This window comes from Cyanistes caeruleus, chromosome 1 (assembly GCF_971803275.1).
Source record: "Cyanistes caeruleus chromosome 1, bCyaCae1.hap1.1, whole genome shotgun sequence".
NCBI lineage: Eukaryota > Metazoa > Chordata > Aves > Passeriformes > Paridae > Cyanistes > Cyanistes caeruleus.
The window spans coordinates 53,178,859-53,193,915 of NC_141701.1; the positions used below are offsets into that span (position 1 = coordinate 53,178,859).

The 15,057-nt window shown below is 38.0% G+C and overlaps 1 protein-coding gene across 2 annotated transcripts; it reads left to right on the plus strand.

Moving 5' to 3' along the window:
* Positions 1-448: 448 nt before the first annotated feature.
* SEH1L (SEH1 like nucleoporin) lies at positions 449-15,057 on the plus strand. 2 transcript variants are annotated; one of them, XM_086893194.1, is made up of 9 exons: positions 449-3,969; positions 5,594-5,644; positions 6,752-6,898; positions 7,316-7,527; positions 8,209-8,307; positions 9,358-9,498; positions 9,783-9,940; positions 10,623-10,773; positions 12,677-15,057. In XM_086893194.1, exons 1-9 carry the CDS (start codon positions 3,859-3,861, stop codon positions 12,687-12,689), a joined length of 1,083 nt encoding a protein of 360 aa, XP_086749320.1. In that variant the 5' UTR covers positions 449-3,858; the 3' UTR covers positions 12,690-15,057. The 2 variants fall into 2 exon arrangements, with proteins under 2 accessions (XP_086749320.1, XP_086749312.1); XM_086893186.1 differs by having other exon boundaries at positions 779-3,969; positions 14,312-15,057.

The following is a 15,057-nucleotide window of genomic DNA, read 5'->3' on the forward strand; positions in this document are numbered from 1 at the left end:
TGAGGTCAGGGGCTTGCTGTATTTAAAAATGGACAAATATCTGTGTATATGTATACGTATTAAAAAATATATATAATTGTTTGGGTTTTGGTTTGTTTTCTATTTTTTTTTCTTACTGACCAAATGAAAAGGTTAGAAATAAAACCTAATCTTGTCCTGAATTTTTGTGTCTTGTCAGAGAAAACAAACATTTTAGGTCAAAATGTTCCTTTGCGATACATTTATGTATTTATATATTGTTCAAATGAAAACAATTGATGACAATTATTTGTGAATCTGACAATTTTGCCCTGCTCCAACTGTACTGATATTACTGGCTGAAGAAATAAACTAAATTTGAGCAGGTGAAAAATATTCATTCACTAGTTGAAACATACTCAAGTCTCAGCAAAATCATCACATTACTAAAATTGCAAAAGAATTGAGTTTTGACAGCTGAATCACTGACTGGAAACAATTAGTCTGAAAAAAAAAAAGCAATTTTTTATAAACATAGTCAGTGGTTTACAGTAAAAGACATTTCCCCAAATAGCTAAAAAAATTCACCGTTCAAATACACTGCCACAGACTAAAGAACTTATACGTCAGCTTTAATGTTTTTATTAAGCACTGTTTCTCCAGCTGTTTGAATGAAGCAATAACCGATGTTTCAAAGTGCACATGTCTCTAATTATGCTGAAAGAAATTGAAAAAAAATCTTCCTCCTTAGCAATCTAAATACATGCATTACTACTGCTACTGGGGAGGGTTGCTTTTTTGTTTGTTTGTTTTTCTTACATATGAGAATAGTGTGAAAAACTCACTACCTCACTAACTACAGTACTGAAACAGTCACAATCACATTTCCTTGCTTCTTCTATTACATTACCTAAAATTTAGCCATTGTTTAGAAAATACAGAAATTTCAACTTCCAAAGTAATTGCATGTGATTGGAGGGGAAAAAAAGGGTATTTGTACGATAGCTCTTGAGCCCAGAGTGAGGTTCCCTCTAGGAGAGAAATTGTGCAATACCAGTTCATCTTCAGAAATGAGAAAATGTTAACCTCTTCCTTTCATTAGCTCCTCATCTTTTAAAATGCTTTGCAAGTTTATTTACAAGTGCCAACTAAGTTTCTCCACTAATATAAACACGTAAAGCTTAGACATCTAAATTTCCTTGACAATTTTCTTGCAAATTCCACTTTTCCTCTTCAGCTGTTGTTATCCATTGAGATTGAGATTTAGTTCTGTACTATTTAAAAAATAAAATTTTAAAACTATCATTGGCTAACTTGGACAAGAATGTAAAACCAGCTGGTGATTGTTCTAAATTCTTCCATATTTTCGATCCTCTGTAATTAAAACCATTTTTTATCATATTTGCTCTACTTGGGGAAAAAAACCCAACTTTTCAACATGTTAACTTTTCCTTACCCATTATCACTAAAATAATTGAATGCTAACATTTTAAAGCCATGGTGTACCTTCAAGTCCAAGTTTGTTGTAATTTATCTTAATCTATTATTCTCTATTATTATTCTGTATCACATTTGGGTACCACCATATCTACTCTTAATATAAGGCCTACCTATGAAACACATGCATTAAGGTGCTAAATACCTGCATATTTTGCAGGCAGGTTATGCAGAAAGAGTGAAGGGATCCCTCTGGCATGTGATAACAGCACCTCCATCAGTCTCTACTGAATATAGTTTCCAGTTTGCAAAAAATAAATAAATAAAAATAAATGCATTAAATATCAAAGTGTCAGGTTTATTTCACAAGCATGTAACAGTTTCTTTATAATTCTGTGAAGAATTTGGACTTTTCTGAACAAATTCTATTCACTGAGTAAATAGAAATTGACTCCTCATTGCCATGAACATGAACATTTTAAATGAGGTAGTGAGAAGCAAAAGTCTTTTCAAAAATGTTAAACATAATTTTCTGTTCAAGCTGCAGTTACCAAAAATCTTCTAGGATTTGAATCCAGGGAATTTGAATATATCTGGTTTCAGGGGATTTCATCCTTTCCCCTTTTCACTTAATATATGATTGGAAAACTAGATCATAGTTTTAAGGCACTGGAGGTATTCTAATGACTTCAGTACTGTTTTGGGCCTGAAATATAAACCAGTTAAATACAAATCCATTTGTTTCTGGTGTTTATTGACATGATCGTATTTTATTTTTTTTTCTCTTAAGTCTACTGACTGCATTATTGCTATTTGGAATACAGTGCATTAATTATTTTCTCTTTACTAATACTTGTCCACTATTGTAGTCATCTTCAGAATAGTCAGTAAATAACACAGCTTGCAGATGAAATATTCCTTAAAAAGAAGATGCTGTAATGATCTTGTGCTCAGTGATACAGCAAATGAATGGTATTTAAAAGGTATTGGAACTGTGAGCTGCATGACCCAATTTGAGAGTGGATACTGCAGGATACAAACTGGAAGAAAGTGCTTCTTCTAGTGAAGGGCTCTTTGAGAGGTGGTAGGTCAGGGGTGAAAGTGTTGAGCCCTCAAGTGTCTTCATCTGCTGTGGTTCATTTATTTTGCACAGCCCTCTGGCTAAAGACTAGTCATTACTGGTCTATAGCCTCCCTCCCAAAGCTCAGTCACTCGTGATGTGTTTTCTACCACATACCAGGCTCTATTCTGCTTCTTCCAGTTATTAGTCTGGATCTTATCCAACCACCCACCGTCTCTCACTTTGAATCATTGGATAGCCTTGGTTGGAAAGGACCTTAAATGCTATCTATTTCCAACTCCTCTGCCATGGACAGGGACGTCTTTCCTAGACCCGGTAGCTCAAAGTCCCATCCAGCCTGGTCTTGAACACTTCCAGGGATGGGGAATCTACAGCTTCCCCAGGAAACCGGCTCCAGTGCTTCACCACCCTCACAGTAAAGAATTTAAATTCCTAATATCTAATTTGAACCTATTCTCACTTTGAACCCATTCTCCCTTGTTCTGTCACTACACATACTTGTAAAAAGTTTCTCTCCGTATTTCTCGTAGGCTCCCTTCAGGTACTAGGCGGTCACAATTAGGTCGCCCCTAAGCCATCCCTTTTCCAGGCTGAACAATCTCAATTTTCTTAGCTTTTCCTCACAGGAGTTTCTCAACCTGTCCACGGGCTTCTCCCCTGCCTGCACTGTCGGTCACGCACTTCATCCTCCCAAATCTTTCCCCGACACGGAAGCAGGCGTCACATTCTTTCGCACCACAAAGCTCACCTGACAGGGCTCATTAACATAGTAAATCATTAAGGAAGCAAACGCAGTACATCACTCAGCGCCGCGCTGTTTATTTATCTGCATTATCACAGCGACTGCCGCAGCTTTTCGGATCCGCTATGGAATGCGGCGCGCTCCAAGGGCGCCGCACACACGGCGCTGTGAGCGCGCCCGCAGAATGAACAGGCCTCCGAGACCATCGAGTCCGAACTGGGACCGAACACCACCGTGTCACCAAGTGCCACGTCCAGTCCTTCCTTAAAACACCCCTGCTTCTGAGATTTCAGTATCTAATCACCTTTCCTGAGAAGAAATTCCTCCTAATGTCCAATCTAAACCTCCCCGCTGCAGCTTGAGGGGGTACGCGAGGGTGAATGTCGCAGTCAGGTGTGGCAGCGGGGTAACTTCCCGCACCTCCCCGACTCCCACTGGCCGACTCTGCTTCCCGCCCCGCCCCGATCCGACCCGATCCGACCCGATCCGATCCGACCCCATCCGATCCGATCCGACCCGATCCCGTCCCGTCCCGTGCCGTCCTGGCCCCGCCCTTCCCCGCGTTTCCGGGCGCTGGGAAGCAGCGCGCACGCGCGGAGCAGCCCCCTGAGGCGTGCGCGCGCGTGGCGGCCGCGGCGGGATGTTCGTGGCGCGCAGCATCGCCGCGGATCACCGCGACCTCATCCACGATGTGTCCTTCGACTTCCACGGGCGCCGCATGGCCACCTGCTCCAGCGACCAGAGCGTCAAGGTGAGCGGGGAGCCGCCGGGCCTGGTGCTGGGCGAGTGTCGCGGCACCGGGCGTGCGCGGCCTACCGGGCTGCGGGCCGGGGCGCAGCCGAGGGCTCGGTCCGCGGGAGGTCCCGGTGCGGTGTCGGGCTGTAGGGGCGGGAGGCTTTCGCACACAATGCACGTTGTGTTTGTGTGTGCGCTAACGCGTGTAAACACGGGAACTCCGCTTCCGACTCGTTGCTGCGGCAGGGAAAACATTCCAGACTGCTGTGCCTGCAGCCGTGCCGCTTGTTTTGTTTATGTAACTGGAAATCTGTACTTATTAAAGAATATTCACGAGGGAAACTACTGTTTCGTAGTATAGTGCTAATAATCTGTATTTATTACGGGAAGAAGGTGAAGTGCCAGTAAGCAAAAAGTCGGAGTGTTCCGTGTATGCCCTTGGCAGAATACTAGAAGCCTTAATTTTTACATTCCTTTAGAGGAAATAAAGTAGCATTTTATATCTACTTAAACGAAAAGTTGGTTGCTTTTTTCCCTTTTTCGTGCATAGTGAGAGGATGGGCAAATATTTGGGAGTCATGTGGATAGATTTAAGAAATCTAATTTGCAGAGAGCAGTCATGTTTGTTATTAAGTCCAGATAAATGGGTGAGAAAATAGCTTTTTTTCGCAGAAAGCTGTGTCATATGTAGATTAGGCTTAAGAACAAGAAAGCAGCCCCTTCTCTCTTACCACAGACTAAAAAGCAAATAACCAACCACAATAAAATGATCCCCCCAGAAAGTAAGCCAAAGCCATGGGGATCTTTGGTTTGGACTGACTTCCTAGAGTGTGCAGATCCTAAAAAAGATGCCAGGAGGTAGGTTGAACACAGAAACTATGTTCTTTAGCAGTGTAATGTTACTTTCTAATCATAACTGAGCCCTTTATGAGAATGTTCAGAAGTTTTCCTCCAACCAGAGGGACAACATGACCCAGGTTGTGTTAGAGATCCATAGTGGCAGTTATGAGGTGACTTTCAGTACAGCTTTAAAGTGAATGAGTGACAAATAGGAGTGGGTGTCAGGTGGTGTCTTTCATTTGGTTATGTTCATGACTTTCTGCATAATTTTTCAGTAAAAAACTCATAAGTATAAAGATGTATGGGAAATCAAGAGAGGGGAAGGTTCAGTGACTTGCATGTGCTTAAAAATCAAGGCAGAAATCTCATAAAAAGAAACAAGATCTGTTCCCCCACTAGCCTGATGTATATTTTGCTGCCCTGCTTTGCTTTTGGGATGAGTGCTGGGAGCTGCATTAGCTGCAAAACCAGAGCTGAGCAGGTGAGGATACTGGGGACTCTAGAATGAAACAGAACAGTGTACTCTTGAAGCAAAGTGAATGAAGTATTGGGAATTGTAATAATTTCTCTTCTATGTAATTTACTGTTTAAAAAGAGATAGAAGTCACACAATAGTGGGTTTTGCAGGTGGTGCCTCATCTCCTTACTTGTAATAGGGATATTTTCATGGTTGAATGAAGTGCAATTTTGTACTGAATCAGGTACAGTGTCCTGGATGAAAATGTATAGTGGGGGTGTGTGGGTATACTTTTGTGTTATATATATATATAATTTATGATTGTATTTTGATTTCTCAATAGGTCTGGGATAAAAGTGAAAATGGAGATTGGCATTGCACTGCCAGCTGGAAGGTTTGTACTTGTAAAAATTACACAGACTTGACTTCTTTGTTCATTTCTTCTTTGTTTTTAGAGAAACGTGCTTAATTTCTACTGAATTGTAGTGTAGAAATGCTTTTGGTTTGCTGTAGATTCTCTATGTCTTGTGTAAAATACTTTTTTGTTTCTATAAAACATCTCTAGTGATTCTCACAGCAGATGCTAACATGCAGTCTGCTCTTGTTAGCTAGTTATGTTGGAAGACTAGTATCAGTAAACATTATCAGTGACAGGTGTTCAGGGAGTAGAAAAGAGTACCTTAATTTTTAATTGAATATTTACTTTTGCATATATTAAGACTTAAAAAAATAAAAGGGGGAAAATTAAAAGGAAGATGTATTTTTCTTAAATGTTACAACATCTGACCTCTGCTTTTTTTTCTTCAAAACCTTTCTGAGAACTGTGTCATAATGATCTCCATGCATTAACATATTAACAATAAAGTTATTGTAACTTACTAAGAAAATGGAATATATATTTATCATGCAGCATGCTCCATCTGCATAGTTATACATGGATAATACGGCATGCTTCATCTGGATTAGTGCATTCTGAATTGTTCTTAAACTTATACTTAGTAGGACCACAACACATTAATCCCTGTAAATGGCAGTGCAAGGGAGGCTTTTGAATTCCCCTTCTCTAAGGCAGGAATGTGAACTAGGTATGAAAGAGGAGCTTCATGTTAAAAAGAGGATTATTAATGCTCTGTAAATGCTTTTAAAAAGTACAGGCAAGCTAGAAGTGAACATGGTAATGGCTGAAATTTGATTGAGAACAAAACTGTACTTTTTGCATCAAGGCAGAATCATGGTTTGGAGCTTAAATTAGTAATAAATAATGCCTTGAAATACACTTCTAATACTTGAATTTTAAACACTAAGAGCAGCAACTTTGCAGTGCTGATTGAAATAAAGAACTGCAACAGCTGCTACGTAACTTTGTATAAAAGAACGTAGGTTTCAAAGGAACAGTGTTGCTACTTCGCAGAATTCTCTTCAGAAAGTCACAAAAATGTATGGTTCCTTGGCCTAACACAGTAAGTTTGCTTCTCTACAGTGTTCTGATGTTATCTTGCAGACACATAGTGGATCAGTGTGGCGTGTGACATGGGCCCATCCTGAATTTGGGCAGGTCCTGGCTTCCTGCTCCTTTGATAGAACAGCGGCTGTATGGGAAGAAATAGTGGGAGAGTCAAATGATAAACTCCGAGGCCAGAGTCACTGGGTGAGGCATCTTTTCAGTAGCTATAAAGTTTCTGATATTGGTTATGTTTTGTTCAGTTTTGGCAACATTCCAACACAAAGTATTTTTAAAACAGCTGAGGAAAACAGCTAACTGGCTACATTCAGGCCTAGTAGTGTCACTATTATCTGTGTTTCCTAATAAGATGTTCCCTGGCAAACAACTTGCAACCAGACATGAATTCCCACCTGCAGTCAAGTTAAAGTTGGGTTTTTCATTGACAAGAGATCATTTGAAACAACACTGGGTGTTCTTGCTCATCTTTCAAATAATAGAAAAGTTGGGGGCGGGGGAGGGAATTTTTTTGGTGGAAGATGTAAGTAACCCTATGAAGTGGTGTTGTCAGACTTTGATTAGCCTTCTTTAGGGAGTAAATTTTTGATGGAAATTTCTTTGCAGGTCAAAAGGACCACTCTAGTAGACAGCAGGACATCTGTTACAGATGTGAAGTTTGCTCCCAAGCACATGGGTCTTATGTTAGCAACCTGTTCAGCAGATGGAGTTGTAAGGATTTATGAAGCTCCAGATGTGATGAATCTCAGCCAGTGGTCACTGCAGCATGAAATCTCATGTAAGCTCAGCTGCAGCTGTATTTCTTGGAATCCTTCAAGGTACGTTATTAAAACATTTGTTTTTTGACTGTAACAGGAAGGGAAAAACATTCAAAGCTGAATTGCTTTGATTTCTCCAGAAATCTGCTTTGATTTGTCCAGAAGTACTTAATGGCTTTCCCTGTGGACACAGTGTTGTGTCCTGCTGATCCAGTTACTCTTCTATTCATTAGCAGTAGTCTGTGCTGAAGGTTCAGAGTACAGGCATTCATTTTAATGCATGGGATAGGATCAAAGTTGATTTTAAAACTAGAATTCATTTACATTTAGCTTACGTGATTTATCTTCCAAAACCTGAATGAAATATCACTAAATCAGTCATTAAAATCACTGCAAAGAATACTGACTCTGCCATGAAACTTGTGGCAAATACTGGGCTGCAGATGCAGTCTATTGTAGAAAGTAAATTCTTTCTGAGAACATAATCTTGTCTAATGATTCCACCTTAGTGAGTGTATAAAGTGGGCTTCCGAAACAAGACCGTAAAGATAGTGGTAACTGTGAATAGCATTTAAGTCCTCTTTCTTTGCAATTTTTTCCTTGTGATATTTTGTGATGTTGTTTTGTTTTCTCTACAGACAATATGTTTGAAATTTAACAAATGGCTTGGTGTACTTTGTATGGGAAATATATATATATATAAAATATGTAAATATAACAGTAATTGTTTTCACCTTTTAGCTCTCGAGCACATTCTCCAATGATAGCTGTAGGAAGTGATGACAACAGTCCAAATATACTGGCTAAGGTTCAAATTTATGAGTATAACGAAAATACCAGGTATGCTAAATAACAATATAAAATGTTTGTGGGATCATGGAGTTGTTTATAATGTATAGCCTTCTATTCCTATCATTAGATGTGGAGTAATAAATAATAATACCTTAATTTTGTCTCTGATCCATTGGGTGGGAAAAGAAGAAGATCTCAGAATGGTAACTGATGTTAATAGAAACAATAGTGATAATTTTATTCTGTCAGTGCAAAAATGTCAGTGTTCTTACCAGCATTTTAAAGTAAGGGTCGTTGTTCCTGTGTCTACTAAATTGTATGTTTAATTTTGCACAAGGATTAAACAGTTGAAATTTGAATTGTGTTGCACCAGGCACCGTTTTGTTCAAAGCCGTCTTACAATGATTTTAAAGGCATGATTATAATGACAGAGAGCACCGTGAATTTCTCATGGTCTGTCAAAGTTCAGGTTGTACAGTGGAATTCACAGAACCAGAAAAGGCTAGTAAGTTTGTGCACCGCCACTTCCAATGAAATGATAACAGAGAAATTGTGTTTGATTGGGAGTGATCGATGTGGGAAAGGAGACAGATTGTTCTGTGGATTTTATGCCCAGCTTCAGGCAATGCTCTCCATGCATTAACACGTTAACAATAAAGTTACCGTAACTTACTAAGAAAATGGAATATATGTTTATCATACAGTAGAGGAGGTAGACAGTGGTCTACTTAAAAGCATGGAAAATTTAGTAAGTTACTGAGATGCAAATTCGTTTTAGATTTGTGAGTGGAATATTTCTTTTTATTTCCTTGTTCCACTTGTAGACCAAAATGTTCTTTGTACTGAAATTCTTGCTTTTTTTTATGACTTACAAAACTGTAGCATATTGTACTTAGTGGCTACTGTATCTGATAAATTCAATTTCTGAAGAAATGTGCTTGAAATTATTGCCTAAATTTGTTTTAAAAGTACTTTTATTTTTGCAAGTCTTATCACGTATAGTTAGCCCTTTTTTCCATTTCCACTGTATCTGGTTTATGTAATTTGCATTACTGGCAGTTTTCATGGCATTAAAGGTTAATTTCTTACACTGTACAGGAAATATGCAAAAGCAGAAGCTCTGATGACAGTCACGGATCCTGTACATGATATTGCATTTGCTCCAAATCTGGGAAGATCCTTCCACATCTTGGCTGTAGCAACCAAAGACGTACGAATTTTCACACTAAAACCTCTGAGGTGAGCTTAGGAGGAAGATGGTTTAGTGATGTTTTAGATGTGATGCATATTCTACAATCTTGTTCAAATAGTCTCTGCAGAGCAAAAGTAATAACTTAATGTCTACAGGATTGCTTTTAGCAGCCTGATTTTTAAGGTGACAAGATTGTGAGCAAGTTATAATTTTGTCTGAATACCTAATTAACAACAGTTGTTATTAGAAAGATGTAGTTCTCTGTGACATCATGTTCATGCCCAGACCTTTGAACAGTTGTGTGCAGAACTGTTGTTTTTCTCTTAAACAGGAAAGAATTGACTTCATCAGGAGGATTAACAAAATTTGAAATTCATATTGTGGCACAGTTTGATAATCACAACTCTCAGGTGTGGCGAGTGAGCTGGAATATTACAGGCACAGTGCTTGCCTCCTCTGGTGATGATGGCTGTGTTAGGCTCTGGAAGGGTAAGGTCACCCACCTGAAACACATTAACTTTGTAGTCTGATGAATGTACTTGAGAAATTTTACTCAAAGAATAATTTTGGAGTGGTGTGTGTGATAGATATTTTTTCTATATTTCAGTTTCTGCTTAAGAAAAAAAGAATTTAGAAATAACTTTCTGTGCTTGGAGTACTTACATGCTGTGAATAGTTGTTACTCCACCCTGAAATTGTTTTGCCAGTTTAGAGCTATGTGAAATTGTCATTTAAAAAATGAGATAGATCTTTTCCTGCTGCTAAACCTAGAAAATCTACATTCAGTCACAATGCCCAGGCAAATGGCATTTTTCTCTTTACATTGTTAAAGAAAACAAACAATGCATGCACTCCCCTCCATGAATTAACCAACCAACCAACAAAACACCAAAACCACCAAATCCCCATAACAACAACAAAAACTCACTGGCAGTTACCTTGCACATTCTCATTTGTTCCTCAGTATTGTAATAGTGGAAACTGAGTTTTAAATCATGGACAGGTGGAGAATATCAGGCAGCTAAAGGGCCAGATCCTCAGCTGTTTAGCATTTGTATACTGGTATTAAAGTTCAGTTCTGATTCACACCAGGTGTGGGGCAGTTGAAATGTTTGTAGGGAAAGCTGAGTTTCAGGAGAGAAACTAACAGTTTCTATATATCTGTTTGCAGCTAATTACATGGACAACTGGAAGTGTACTGGTATTCTGAAAGGTAATGGGAGTCCAGTGAATGGTAGTTCTCAGCAGGGAATTTTTAATGCCTCTCTAGGTTCAGCCAATACAAGTCTGCAGAATTCACTAAATGGATCTTCTGCCAGCAGGTATGTTAATTAGTAGAGAGACTGATTTTCAGTATATAGTCTTTTTTCTGAATCTTCTTAATTTCATTTAACTCTCATATTTGTTTTACATGGTTTTAAAGTGCAATGTCATTTATTGCATGAATACTTCTATAAGCTCTTCTGGTTTTGCTCTGTGGTTTGTCCATTATGCCAGTGTTAGGAGGAAAATGAACAAAACAGTAAGTCATACTGAATCAGTCTATATAAATAAGCAATGTAAATAACTATTTTCATTTTTAGTCCTTTCATATTAATAAAAACATTTCTGAAATAGTTTCAAAGGGGAAGCTTCATCCTACTGGTGTGTAACTGCTCTTCTGTTTTAGATACACGTATAAAAGTGAAGCAAAAACACCAGCAACAAATTCTGTTTTTCTCTGGGATAATGTAACAGAAGGGAAGGAAGAAAACCTACTTCATAACATATGGTTTAACAATCAAATATTAGTGTTAGTTTACTTGGTTTTTGCAGGTGTGTAGCACCAATTGAATAGAAGTTTTGTGGTTTTTAAAATTTTCCTCATATGGCATTCCTATTGCAGATCATTTGCCTTAATCTCAGTTAGGTTTTTATTCTGTAATAGTTGCTGTTTAGTGGGTAAATCTTATTGCCTCTTCTGAAAAAACATTTTCATTTGTGCACACTGAAATGTAGAAATATGCTGAGTCTTGCATCTGTGTGGTACAGTGCGTACAATCAGCTTTACAGAATTGTAAGTCCTATATAAGGATGAGATGTGGTCAGATTCTATAGCAGCAGTTTATAGTTTCCAAGTTTTGTGGCCATCTTTGTTTCAAATACCTTGGGATGGTATCCCTTTCCATTCATTTGCAGCTAGTCCTGGGGGGCTTTTTTGGTTTGGAATGCTTATCAGTAAAGTTTGCATTTGGAGAGTAGCACCAGTCTGTCCCCTCTCCCTTTCAGCAGCCAATCCTGAATGGCAGTTCCAGATCCCTAAGCCTGCTGAACAGAGAATGGGTTTCACATTTTCAGGGAGTGCAAGAGGTGTTAATGGGCCCAGTCCCTACAAGAAAGGGCAGCAGAATGATGTTGGTCATGGTTCCAGGTTCTACTTGCAGTGTAGCAGATGAAATGCAGCCCTGCCTTGGAAATGGTATATCCAGAGCTGTGTAGGTGTATTTGCTTGGGCTCCTGTGGAGAAATGCAGGCTGTTTTACAGCTCTTTTAGCATAGGGTGTGGTTTCATAATCTCCTTATCTAAGACTATGCTGCCACCAAGATTAACTGTCCTCACCCCACTGGTGGCCCTTCTCCTGTGCCTGAACTTGGTGCTAAGGCATTGTGATTTCTATTCCTTTCCATTGCTCTGTATTTTGGAAGGTGTTTTGTTTTGGTTTTTAATAAATTTTCTTCCCTCCGATTTGTAACACAATGTTATTTCCAGAATTAAGTCAGTGGCTGTGGAATTTCCAGACATACTGTATCTTTTCCTAGGATTGATCCTTAGAATAAAAGATACACACTTTACTACATGCTTTCTTTTGTAAAGATATTGGCCTGAATTGCATAAGTGTAGTCACTAACTTCTGTGTTAGTGTTAATGTGCTGATAAAGATTTATGCATTGACATTTGACTGAATAGGTATCCTACACATAACTTATTTTGCCTCTGACTGTATGTGCTGTGTTTCATGTCTATAGGTTTAAACACTTAAAACAGCTATAGCACAGGCAGATCTGGAAAAGATTATAAAAGCACAATGGCCAAACTGGATTTGTACTCAAAATAAATTTCAGAACATGTGATGTAGATTGTTAGGAAATAAACCAGTAGGGCTATATTATTATGTTGATGTAATTGTGTGTCTAGATTTATGATACAATTTCCATTCTCCATTTGTATTATGTCCTTTTTAACAGAAAGCAGAGCTGATACCAAGCTAACTGGAGTAACTTTGGTGTTTTGCTGCTTGTTGCATGCACACAGGAATGGAAAACGAACTCCTTTTTCCCTTCCCCAGCGCCGTTTGATCTCTCCCAAGACACCAGCAGCCTGCTAACTACTAAATGCTGTTCAAAAAGCCTTTTTAAAACACGTTGTGTGCGTTTTTTGTACTAGCCTGCACAGTGTGATACTGATGGAACGCCCGATAGAAAAATATTTGGAGAGGCATCTTGTTTGGAAAAAAATATAAAGCACCCACTCAAACCCCAAAACTTCCCTCAGAACGTATTTTTGAAAGCTTGTCAAATTAAAAGATAGTTCATGATTAAAAACAATAATTTTTGTCCTTGATTGGGATGGGAGGAGGGAAACTACCATTGCGATAACTTTCATTAAAATTGTTTTGAGAACCAATTTGTTTTGCGTTTCAGAGTGTTCAGCATTTGATTAAGATTCCTAAACATTACAAGGTTGTAACTGCTTTGTAATATATGCAACTGTTAGTTCTAAAGGAATAAGAAAACTGTTTTGACAATTGTACAGATGATGGCTTTTAGTAGTTTGGTATTGCTTTATTTATATTCTTTAGTATGACTTCAAATAAATGTTTTGTAAGTACTGTCATACTTCTTTCATCCTAAAAGAAGTACTTTTTCTGTTACATATTTGTACATTCCTATGGTAATAATTACAATTACATAGAGTACTTAAATTCTCTAAACATAGTATCCTTGAAAAATGCAAACACATTAGCCATACCGATATAAACCAAAATGCAGTTTGTTGTTAATTGTCCCATAATTTCATTAATAAACTGATAGCTGTTCTTTGATGTAAGTCCACAGAATTGTAAACAAGACAGAAAACATAATATACTAAAATGCACAAGTGTTACGGGTAAGTTCTAATAAAAACAGCAGCAGAATGACATGGAGTAGCATAATTCTGAATTGTGCGTTCACCAGGAATCTTGAATTTACACTGAGGATTTTGCAGAAACATGTAAATAGATGCAAAGACTGTATTTCATTCAAAGTAGTTATTCTCTGTAAATGGATATCATTAATGTAAAAACAGTTATGTTTTTACGTCTATTCTAGAAATGCTGTGAAGTTAATCTGAATTAGATGCGTATGCAGCAAATGTACTTGGATAATATTTAATGTATATTTTGTGTCACAAACAAAGCATTAATGAAAGCTGTTAAATCACAGAAATGCTGGGAGAATGAAAGCCTGTTAATAGTGTAATTCACTGCCCCTTTGACTTCCAAAGCAATCCATTCTTTTGTAAAAATGTACACTAGGACTATGGCTGTGGTATTATTTGCAGTGAGTTTCAGTGGAAAAGACTATTATTTTGCTTTAAAGAAGAGTTTCCAGATTTGTCTTGTTTTGAATTACAAGCCTTGATTTCTGCTATTATGTTCTATTGGTTTTGGCATGGATATACTAAAGCCTTTTTTATTTTCCAGCATGTCTTTTCTCCCCTTTGGTTCTCCTTGTATTTACTACCTTTCTCTTCTTTTCTTGTTTTGTTGTTTTTTTTTTGTTGTTTTGTTTTGTTTGGTTTTTTGTTTTGGTGTTTTGTTCCTTTCTTAATTGTTTCAGGTATTTCTTTCCCCCTCTGGATTCCCCACGGGCTGGATCGAGATGGTCCAGCCATGCCCAGCTCCTTCCTCCTCCTCCTCTGATAGAGCAGTCTTGTGATGCTGACACTGCCAACCTCCAGTATCCTCACCCTCGCAGACGATGTGTATCTCGGCCTCTTAATCTTTTACCTGAGAATGAAGGGGTTTAGTATGTTACTTTAAATAAATTTTGAAGGGCCTTACTCTGGTGTTTGTGAATGCTTCCATTTCTCACCGCTTTTGTATTCCTTCTCTGGTACAGAAGACTTTTTTAAAAATGTGGGAACTTTATGCATGTTTTTCAAAACAAAAAACACTTAGAACATGTTATTTGTGTATCAAAGACCATTTTAATTTGTACCCTTTGAATTTTGGCAACATATATAAAGAGTATTAGCCATGAGTTATTTATGGAGTTGGTGATTTCAATGTGCTGTCCTTTTTTTTTTTTTTTTTAGTCTTTTTTGAAATCAGTTAGTATGGTCTTTATTTTTTTTCTTTTTGTATACTGCATTTACATGTGAAACCTCAAAATTAGACATGCCTTCAAGACACTTGTGAGTGAAGAATGATGTTGGATCAGCTTGTTAAAGAAACAAAACCATTCCTGTGTATACTGCAGCAAAATAATTTGAAGTGTTTGATTACTTGAGATTTTTCCATCTTGCTGTATAAATATTTAAATTTTATAATTGTGGTTGACTAATAAACTTGTTCTGAAAGGTC